This window comes from Dendropsophus ebraccatus, chromosome 13 (assembly GCF_027789765.1).
Source record: "Dendropsophus ebraccatus isolate aDenEbr1 chromosome 13, aDenEbr1.pat, whole genome shotgun sequence".
NCBI classification, from domain to species: Eukaryota; Metazoa; Chordata; class Amphibia; order Anura; family Hylidae; genus Dendropsophus; species Dendropsophus ebraccatus.
In genome coordinates, this window is record NC_091466.1 from 68,519,956 (window position 1) to 68,531,237 (window position 11,282).

General features: G+C 47.9%; 1 protein-coding gene across 9 annotated transcripts in view; it reads right to left on the bottom strand.

Annotated features, from left to right (window-relative positions):
• LOC138770946 (alpha-1-antiproteinase-like) overlaps positions 1-11,282 on the bottom strand; it is an 86,961-nt gene that overhangs the window by 75,321 nt on the left and 358 nt on the right. For 2 of the 9 annotated variants that reach the window (XM_069950291.1, XM_069950284.1), the window contains exon 1: positions 11,099-11,279. The exons of 5 other annotated variants lie outside the window; for them this stretch is intronic. Coding sequence is in view for 1 of the 4 variants with exons in the window: in XM_069950288.1 (XP_069806389.1) it covers positions 1,946-1,958 (13 nt within the window). In the remaining 3 variants the exon portion in view is untranslated. Of the gene's footprint in view, positions 1-1,945; positions 2,024-11,098; positions 11,280-11,282 lie in introns of those variants that run through there. 2 more of the 9 variants (XM_069950288.1, XM_069950287.1) reach the window with 2 other exon arrangements.

Here is an 11,282-nt window from a genome sequence, read left to right on the forward strand (position 1 = left end):
GTATTTATTGTGTGCTGTTGAAGAGGTTTACACATTCTATCATTGCTGTGTTACTGGCCTGGTTGATTTACCGCTTGATATTAATATATATTTCTGAATTTATTATATATTTTTGGATAGTCGTAGAAGATTTTCAGCATATATGATGTTTGCACTGTGTTTTTATATTAGTAATTCAATAAAGACAAATGCGTCTGTGCCATATGAGGCGGGAGGATAGCCTTGAATTTTATATATGTATATGAATAAAGGAATGAGAATCGGGCTTGAGATTTCAGTTGTGATCAATTTCGGGGAGCGGGATTAAAGCGTTGCCAAAGATTGGAAAAAAACATGGCTGCTTTTTATTTACAAAGGGCGCCACGTTTGTGCAGAGGTTGTATCTGGTATTGCAACTCGGACCCATCAAAGGAAGGGCGCTGAGCTGTAATACCATCCACAGCTCATAAGCAATTCTACATATTAGATGTTGATCCATAGGTGACTGATCTTAAGGACAGTGAACACTATAAGATGCAGAAGCAGGCACAGCAGCCTATGCGTATGGGTATGGCTATGAACCATTCTAGTAAAAGTCCTTTTTAGGGTGCGTTCACACCTACAGGATCTGCAGCAGATTTGATGCTGTGTTCAGTTATTTGAATGAAATCTGCTGCACAAAATCAGCTGCAGATCCTGTAGGTGTGAACGCACCATTAAAGGGAATCTGTCACTAGGCTTATTCTAGTGTAAGAGCCCTTTTCACACTACGGATTCGGCACGTAGATTCCGCCGGAAACCTCGTCCACGGACTCTGCGACGAATCCCTCCTGCTATGTCTTTTGAATGAGAGGGCTCATGTAAATTCTTTGAACAAGAGGGCTCATACATCTCTCCGCTCACAGACATAGCCAGAGGGAGTCTGCAGACAGTGGTTCCTGCCGGAATCTCTGCACCGAATCCGTAGTGTGAACGGGCCCTATATGAGGGCCGCTTAAACTAATGGCAGAAATGCTGAACAGAGTGTATTACTTGTAGTAGTCTGTTTAGCTGTTCTCCTAATATGCAGGAGAATAGGATCCTTGCCACACCCCTCCCCCCACCCTCCAGCTACTGATTGACAGGTGACTGCCTATACACAGCATGGATAATTAACTGCCAATCAGCAGCTGCTGGGCGGAGTTTTCTGCTTCTCATGAATACTGAGGACTACTGGGCTCATGCACAATGGAGAGGACTACTTATGTTATTCAGGAGGAGATCTCTGGACCAGCTGCACAGTACAATGTAAGTGATACATCATTCTGTTCAGCTTCTCTGTCACTAGTATATGCTACCCTTAGATAGGACACCATAAACCTTTACGGTGCTTCTGGACACTTCATGACCATCTATGACAGCAGGTCCTAGTGCCCACATCTGTTATGTATGACTCCAGTCAATTTGCATAGTCCATATCCCTGTCCATATCACTCCTCCTATGCACCCACCTCTACAATAGGAACAAGACCAACGGTGTCCACTAGAGAGCACTAGTGCATCACATCATGTGCAGTGCTGGTGTAAAAACACTAGTCAAAGATTATTGTTAAATTGTTCAAATCTAAACGATAATCATTCGTTTGGATAGCAGTTAACGACCGAACGAGAAATTGTTGATCGTTCAATAAGACCTGGACCTATTCTTATCGTTGCTCGTTGGCAAATCGTTCGCATTGAATAAGAAGTCGTTCGGCCGTTCGCAGTAGTGACGACCGCAAGAATTATCATAAGTAACGATTATCTTGCCATGTAAATGGGTGAATGATTTCAGGTCTTTCGTAATAGCGGTCGTTTGGATAGTTTATCGTTAACGATTATGCAAAGGATAATCGTCCTGTGGAATAGGGCCCTAATGGTTGCGGAGCATTGCAGGTACCAAACTGAACTCATTGTGGTAATGTAGTAAAATCTCTGTAAACTTTACCAGGATATATCATTATTTTTCTCCTGCTAATTGATTCCTTTCGAGTACAGACATCTTCTGCTGGCAAATCTGCAAAGTTTTGTTGGTCTGATGAAAGTTGGTGAAACGCTGGAGAACAGTCTGAGGCTACGTTCACACAATGTCGTTGTGCGGATGTCTGTTTGGACTGGCGTCATTGTGACACCAAAAGACGTCATGACCGTTATTTGCGGTTGTAATGATAAACTGCTGCAAAACGGCATAGTGTGACCATAGGCATATGCTGACTATAGGCTATAGGTGTCCCCCATAAACATGCACGCTCAGCGCATCCAAGTGTACGTGTATAATATTAGTCGAGAGATGGGAGAAAGTCACTGCCAGACACCTGAGACAGCAGACTGAAATCTAGGAGACTGACCCTTCCTTCCCCCATGATCTGGGGGAATACTGGGGAACTGTAGACATGTAAGATGTTTAGCTGGTCCCGCTATGCTCCATCATAGTCAATGGTGGCTGATCTGATGCAATATCTGGTATTTTTGCGGAATCTGCTAGTGGACCCTCCAGTACAGATATGAAAAGGACCTTAGTAATGTATATGGTCAACTTTAGAAAGTGTAATTGTCATCTGCTATTAAAGGGGTAGTACATATTATTATTATTATTTATTTATAAAGCGCCCTTAATTCCAGAGTGATATACAAGTGATAGGGGTAACAAACAGGAACGTTACAGGGTCAAAGCACATTACATGAAGGCGAATGGCAGACTGGTACATGGTGGAAGAGGACCCTGCCCGCAAGGGCTTACAATCTATAAGGTGCGGGGAGAGAAACAGGAGGTAAAGTGCAGCCAATCAAGTGTGATGCAGAATTATAGGTTGTAGGTTAGAGATGGGTTTTCAGGTTACTTTTGAAGGACTTGATGGTGGATGAGAGACGGATGTGTCTGGGTAGCGAGTTCCAGAGTATGGGGGAGGCTCGGGTAAAGTCTTGGAGGCGGTTGTGCGAGGTACGAACAAGGGGGGAGCGGAGACGGAGGTCACTGGAGGATCGAAGGTTGCGTGAGGAACGGTAGCGGGATATCAGGTCAGAGATGTACGGAGGGGACAGGTTGTGGACGGCCTTGTACGTCATGGTCAACAATTTAAAGTGAATATGTTGGGCAATAGGGAGCCAGTGGAAGGATGGGGAGAGGCAGAGGTTAAGTGAGGGGAAAGGTGGATTAGTCTGGCAGCAAAGTTAAGGATAGACTGGAGAGGAGGATGTTACAGTAGTTCAAGCGGGAAATAATGAGAGCATGGACCAGCAGGTTTGTGGGTGTCAGGGGTGAGAAAAGAGCGGATTCTGGAAATGTTTTTGAGATGAATGCGGCAAGAGGTGGTCAGGGCCAGAATATGTGGTTTAAAAGACAGGGCAGAGTCAAAGGTGACTCCAAGGTAGCGGACTTAAGGGACAGAGGACAGAGTGCAGCCATTGATAGTGATTGGCAGATTAGACGTCGGGGTGGAGCGGGATGGGGGGGAAAGATGGAGAAGAGGCCCAAGTACAGAGCCTTGGGGAACACCAAGTGAGGGGACGAGGAGAGGAGGTGGTGTGGGAGTGGGAGACACTAAAAGTGCGGTTAGAGATGTAAGAGGAGATCCAGGAGAGGGCTGAGCAAGTGACAACAAGGGATGAGAGAATTTGTTAGAGGAGAGAATGGTCAGCTGTGAGGAAGGCAGAAGATAGGTCAAGGAGAAGGAGCATAGAGTATTGGCGTGAGGCTATGGCAGGTAGCAGGTCATTGGGCACTTTGGTTAAGTCATCTCTTCTGGATGGAGTATGAAATCTTTGTGTCACCGGTCGTCATCTGACTGCTCTAAACATATTACGTGTATGAACTGTGACAGTAGAGGGAGTGTCCCTTTAAATATGGTGATGAATGTGTGTCATACAATAGATGCATTATCCTCGCCTCCACACATGTATGATCTAGTTCCAGGGCTGGTTGGTCATACTCTGTTGGTTCACAGGCGTGACCGAATTAAGAAAATCCAGGGTGTAAGATCCATCTTTCTGCCTGTTATGTACAGACTCTAAGGGACCTATTCCACCGGACGATGATCGTTCAGATTATCGTTAAATCGTTCGAATCTAAACGATAATCGTTCGTTTGAAATGCAGTTAACAATTAACGACCGAACGAGAAATCGTTGATCGCTTTATAAGACCTGGACCTATTTTTATCGTTGCTCGTTCGCAAATCGTTCGCATTGAATAAGACATCGTTCGGTCGTTCGAAGTAGATACGAACGCAATAGCGATCATAAGTAACGATTATCGTTCCATGGAAATGAGTGAACGTTTTCAGGTCTTTCGCAAACGATAATCGTCCGGTGGAATAGGGCTCTAAGGTTTGGGAATGGTCAACCATGTCAAAATGTCCCCTGACCATAACCAAATCCCGTTCCACCCACCTAAACATTCATTTTTTAAGTGTGTAATTTCCATTCGCTATGCAGGTGCGTGCTAGATACAGTCGCCTCTTATCAGTGGTTTCAGCTAGTCGCAGTAGTGTCAAACTCGTGGGACTCCAGTAGTTGTGTGACACCTGTGAGCTGGTGGAGAGGGATTGCTGACAGTAGGTTGTAAGCGGGATGTGTAAGAGAAGGTGTCTATCATAGTGGGCTAATAGAGGCGACAGACGTGGTCTGGACCCCCCCACTAATATGGTGGACAGGGTCAGACTACAGATAGCAGCATATCTGCTTTTCTGCTATCATGTGTACACACTGTGTTGGAGTGGATCGTCCGAGCATGGCCTGGACGGTTATGAAGTGGTGAGTTGGCTATCTTCTTTTTTCTGTATCGTACTATGGTCCTCTGGGCTCAGCTATATAGTACATGTACTGTGGGCTCAGCTATATAGTATGTGAACTGTGGGCCCTGCTATATAGTACATGTACTGTGGGCCCTGCTATATAGTATGTGAACTGTGGGCCCTGCTATATAGTACATGTACTGTGGGCCCTGCTATATAGTATGTGAACTGTGGGCCCTGCTATATAGTACATGTACTGTGGGCTCAGCTATATAGTATGTGAACTGTGGGCCCTGCTATATAGTACATGTACTGTGGGCCCTGCTATATAGTATGTGAACTGTGGGCCCTGCTATATAGTACATGTACTGTGGGCCCTGCTATATAGTATGTGAACTGTGGGCCCTGCTATATAGTACATGTACTGTGGGCTCAGCTATATAGTATGTGAACTGTGGGCCCTGCTATATAGTACATGTACTGTGGGCTCTGCTATATAGTACATGTACTGTGGGCTAAGCTATATAGTACATGTATTGTGGGCCCAGCTATATAGTACATGTACTGTGGGCCCTGCTATATAGTATGTGAACTGTGGGCCCTGCTATATAGTACATGTATTGTGGGCCCAGCTATATAGTATGTGAACTGTGGGCCCTGCTATATAGTACATGTACTGTGGGCTCTGCTATATAGTACATGTACTGTGGGCTCTGCTATATAGTCCATGTATTTTGGGCCCTGCTATATAGTACATGTATTGTGGGCCCTGCTATATAGTATATGTACTTTGTCATATCACTCATGATGTGCTATGTCACTGTCTTCCTAAACTCTGCTGTATCTAAGCACACTTAAAGGGGTAGTTCATCCAAAATAACTTTTTTTTTTTGTTCAAATCAACTGCTGCCAGAAAGTTTTATAGATTCGTTATTTACTTCTAATAAAAAAAAATCTCAAGTCCTCCAGTACTTATCAGCTGCTGTTTGTCCTGACGGAAGTGGTGTATTCTTTCCAGTTTGGAGAGCAAGAGAGGTTTCCTATAGGGATTTGCTACTGCTCTGGACAGGTGGCAGCAGAGAGCACTGTGTCATACTGGAAAGAATCCACCATTTCTTGCAGGGCGTACAGCATCTGATAAGTACTGGAAGACTTGAAATTTTTTAATACAAGTAGAAAAAAGATAAAAAAGAAAACATTTTTGGATGAACTACCCCTTTAAAGGGCCAGTCTGGTATTGGGAACAATAACTGAAAGACACTATATCTTAGTGTACGGTATAAAGGCCGTCCTGTTCACTCTCCCCGCAGCATTTAGCCTCACTAAGTGCCTGTAAATCATTAATGGTCGCTCATCTGTTGCCTTCCCGTCTCCTATTACGTTCGCTGTATCCCGGGGCTTTATTCCCGTATCCAAGCACAATGGTAGAATTCACCTGTAATAAGGGATGGTGTATTCAGCGGCATGGAGTGTGCAGTGATGTGTGCCGCCTAATGGCCTGTGTCTCCATCTCCAGAAGGCATAATGCAGTCAGTCCTAAAGGAGTTGGTGTATCTAAACCTGTCATTTGTGATACGGGAAAGTCGAGCTGGTGTATAGCAGTACTATGTACTTAGGCCTATATAACAAGGATGGTTAACCTTCGGCCTTTGGCTGTCCAGGCATGATGGGAGTTGTAGTTTTGCAACAGCTGGAGGGCCAAAGGTTCCCTATACCTGCTATATAGAATGATACTATTGAGTCGTTGAATCTAAGCCTGTTATGTACCATACTGTCATGAGTGATTCTGTATACTGGTGTATCTAATCCTATCAATTTTGTGTGATACATCTGTCTAAGGAGTCGGGGTATCACATTATGTGTGTATCTGAACCTGTGTACCTAACCCTGTCATGATACTGTCTGATGGACTGGTGTATGTATCTATGTATGTACCGTATTAGTATCTAAGCCTACCGTATATATCTCAATGGTGAACCTGTTGACTATCTGATGAGTATGGGGGCACCCCGACCCCCCTATGGTGGATGGTATTAGGAGAGAGAAGGATCGGCATGTTAAAATAAGGCACTGCTGTGTCTGGTTGTGGATTTTTCCACCACCAAGTGAAACATGCACATTCATTTGAACTGAACATGCATGTGTATGGGGGGGGGGATAGATATTTGTGAAATTAGACCTTAAAGGGTTGATTTTTTTTCTTCTTTTAAATCAAATGATACCAGAAAGTTAGACGGATTTGTAATTCACTTCTATTTAAAAATCTCTAGTCTTCCAGTACTCATCAGCTGCTGTATGTCCTGCAGGAAGTGGTGTATTCTTTCCAGTCTGACACAGTGCTCTCTGCTGCCACCTCTGTCCATGTCAGGAACTGTCCAGAGCAGTAGCAAATCCCTATAGAAAACCTCTCCTGCTCTGGACAGTTCCTGACATGGACAGAGGTGGCAGCAGAGCACACTGTGTCAGACTAAAAAGAATACACCACTTCATGCAGGACATACAGCAGCTGATAAGTACTGGAAGAATTGAGATTATTTAATAAAAATAAATTACAAATCTATATAACACCAGTTGTATAGATTTGTAATCTCAGAGCACCACATAGCAATACATTCCCCATCATTTAATTTCCCAGAAGACACCTGGTGAGTGGAGTCTCATCGTATACACACGGAAGGGATAAGAGGGTTGACACCTTTTGTTTGCAGCCGAATGTAGACGGGAATCCTGCACGTATGCAAAACCCATGAGTCAGCCTCCTGTAACATCAGGCAACACACCGATGACTCCTCATACCATGTCTCAGTACTAATATTACCAGCTCAGCTACATCTGAATTGTGCAAAGTGCTGATAAAGATGGGATGCTAATGTTCCAGCAATCACTATGGGCCCAAATGTATGTGATACTTATACTGGAAAATTCTGACCAGCTCTCCTACAACGCCATTCACACTAGGCAGGTGCATGCTGCTATGGCTGAAGCTGTAAACACACAAAAACACAAAAAATGCAACAGCTCACCGCTAATGGCAATACACAGAGCCAATACAGAGATGAAAATCACTAGGTCTGTATGTAGGTGGTCTGGTCTGAGGTCTGTATGTAGGGGGTCTGGTCTGAGGTCTGTATGTAGGGGGTCTGGTCTGAGGTCTGCATGTAGGGGGTCTGGTCTGAGGTCTGTATGTAGGGGGTCTGGTCTGAGGTCTGTATGTAGGGGGTCTGGTCTGAGGTCTGTATGTAGGGGGTCTGGTATGAGGTCTGTATGTAGGGGGTCTGGTCTGAGGCCTGTATGTAGGGGGTCTGGTCTGGGGTCTGGTCTGAGGTCTGTATGTAGGGGGTCTGGTCTGAGGTCTGTATGTAGGGGGTCTGGTCTGAGGTCTGTATGTAGGGGGTCTGGTCTGAGGTCTTTATGTAGGGGGTCTGGTCTGAGGTCTGTATGTAGGGGGTCTGGTCTGAGGTCTGTATGTAGGGGGTCTGGTATGAGGTCTGTATGTAGGGGGTCTGGTCTGAGGTCTGTATGTAGGGGTCTGATATGAGGTTTGTATGTAGGGGGTCTGGTCTGAGGTCTGTATGTAGGGGGTCTGGTATGAGGTCTGTATATAGGGGGTCTGGTATGAGGTCTGTATGTAGGGGTCTGATATGAGGTCTGTATGTAGGGGTCTGATATGAGGTCTGTATGTAAGGGGTCTAGTTCAGGTCTGTATGTAGGGGGTCTGGTATGAGGTCTGTATATAGGGGGTCTGGTATGAGGTCTGTATGTAGGGGTCTGATATGAGGTCTGTATGTAGGGGGTCTGGTCTGAGGTCTGTATGTAGGGGGTCTGGTCTGAGGTCTGTATGTAGGGGGTCTGGTATGAGGTCTGTATGTAGGGGGTCTGGTCTGAGGTCTGTATGTAGGGGGTCTGGTATGAGGTCTGTATGTAGGGGTCTGGTATGAGGTCTGTATGTAGGGGGTCTGGTCTGAGGTCTGTATGTAGGGGGTCTGATATGAGGTCTGTATGTAGGGGGTCTGGACTGAGGTCTGTATGTAGGGGGTCTGGTCTGAGGTCTGTATGTAGGGGGTCGGGTCTGAGGTCTGTATGTAGGGGGTCTGGTCTGAGGTCTGTATGTAGGGGGTCGGGTCTGAGGTCTGTATGTAAGGGGTCTAGTTCAGGTCTGTATGTAGGGGGTCTGTATGTAGGAGGTCTGGTCTGAGGTCTGTATGTAGGGGGTCTGGTCTAAGGTCTGTATGTAGGGGGTCTGGTCTGAGGTCTGTATGTAGGGGTCTGGTATGAGGTCTGTATGTAGGGGGTCTGGTCTGAGGTCTGTATGTAGGGGGTCTGATATGAGGTCTGTATGTAGGGGGTCTGGACTGAGGTCTGTATGTAGGGGGTCTGGTCTGAGGTCTGTATGTAGGGGGTCTGGTCTGAGGTCTGTATGTAGGGGGTCTGGTCTGAGGTCTGTATGTAGGAGGTCTGGTCTGAGGTCTGTATGTAGGGGGTCTGGTCTGAGGTCTGTATGTAGGGGGTCTGGTCTGAGGTCTGTATGTAGGAGGTCTGGTCTAAGGTCTGTATGTAGGGGGTCTGAGGTCTGTATGTAGGGGGTCTGGTATGAGGTCTGTATGTAGGGGGTCTGGTCTGAGGTCTGTATGTAGGGGGTCTGAGGTCTGTATGTAGGGGGTCTGGTCTGAGGTCTGTATGTAGGGGGTCTGGTATGAGGTCTGTATGTAGGGGGTCTGGTCTGAGGTCTGTATGTAGGGGGTCTGGTCTGAGGTCTGTATGTAGGGGGTCTGGTCTGAGGTCTGTATGTAGGGGGTCTGGTCTGAGGTCTGTATGTAGGGGGTCTGGTCTGAGGTCTGTATGTAGGGGGTCTGGTCTGAGGTCTGTATGTAGGAGGTCTGGTCTGAGGTCTGTATGTAGGGGGTCTGAGGTCTGTATGTAGGGGGTCTGGTCTGAGGTCTGTATGTAGGGGGTCTGGTCTGAGGTCTGTATGTAGGGGGTGTGGTCTGAGGTCTGTATGTAGGGGGTCTGGTCTGAGGTCTGTATGTAGGAGGTCTGGTCTGAGGTCTGTATGTAGGGGGTCTGAGGTCTGTATGTAGGGGGTCTGAGGTCTGTATGTAGGGGGTCTGGTCTGAGGTCTGTATGTAGGGGGTCTGGTCTGAGGTCTGTATGTAGGGGGTCTGGTCTGAGGTCTGTATGTAGGAGGTCTGGTCTGAGGTCTGTATGTAGGGGGTCTGGTCTGAGGTCTGTATGTAGGGGGTCTGAGGTCTGTATGTAGGGGGTCTGGTATGAGGTCTGTATGTAGGGGGTCTGGTCTGAGGTCTGTATGTAGGGGGTCTGAGGTCTGTATGTAGGGGGTCTGGTCTGAGGTCTGTATGTAGGGGGTCTGGTCTGAGGTCTGTATGTAGGGGGTCTGGTCTGAGGTCTGTATGTAGGGGGTCTGGTATGAGGTCTGTATGTAGGGGGTCTGGTCTGAGGTCTGTATGTAGAGTCTAGTCTGGGGTCTTTACTACTTCATGGAGTCTGGTCTGCGGTCTGTATTGATTTTGGGGTGTAATGATGGGGGTCCCTGCACTGTGACCACCAGATAGGATAAAGGAAAAAAAGCGAAAGGCGGGAGGCGGCGCCTCGTGTGATACCGTAGGCAGGGCCGATTCTGGGGTCTCTGCCGCCTGAGGCAAACCTCAGGCGGCCGCCCCCTCACTAGCAACAACCCCCCCCCCCCGCGCCTGCACAACCCCCCCCCCTCCCCGGCCGGCCCTGCAGCCACTCACCTGTCCTGCAGCAGCCGTCCGGTCCCGCCGCCAACGCTCACCGCTGTCCCGCGCCGTCAGTCAGCAGCTGTCATCGCCGCCAACGCTCACCGCTGTCTTCCCGGCCCTGCAGCCGCTCACCTGTCCTGCCGCCGATGGGTTGTCCTGCCTCCAACGCTCACCGCTGTTCCCTTCCGTGCTCCCGCGCCGTCAGCCAGCAGCTGTCATCGCCCTTCAGCGAGTCGTGAGTGCCCGGGGTCAGCAGGGGCCGTGATGCCCCCACTGACCCCGGGCACTCATGACTCGCTGGAGGGCGATGACAGCTGCTGGCTGACGGCGCGGGACAGCGGTGAGCGTTGGCGACGGGACAGCTGCGGCAGGAAAGGTGAGCGGCTGCAGGGCCGGGAAGACAGCGGTGAGCGTTGGCGACGGGACAGCTGCGGCAGGACAGGTGAGCGGCTGCAGGGCTGCTGTCTGCCGCCCCCTGCAGGGGCGCAGAATCTGCCGCCTGAGGCGGAATACTCATTCCGCCTCATGGCAGAAACGGCCCTGACCGTAGGTACCAACTATCTGAGGAAGACAGCTTATGCTTTTGAAACGCGTAATACTCTGAATAAATAAACTTTTTAAATATTACCATCATCGTTCCTGTGATTCCTCTAAGGCAGCGCTGGCATCTAGGAGTTTGAGGCTTATTTTCCGCTATTTGCCTGTGACCACCAGGGCATGCTCTGTATCTATGGGTAGGACACAGTAACAAACCTTTCTGAATCTCCCTGGTTGCTATGAGCAACAACCCTGTTCTCCCTCTCTCATTCATG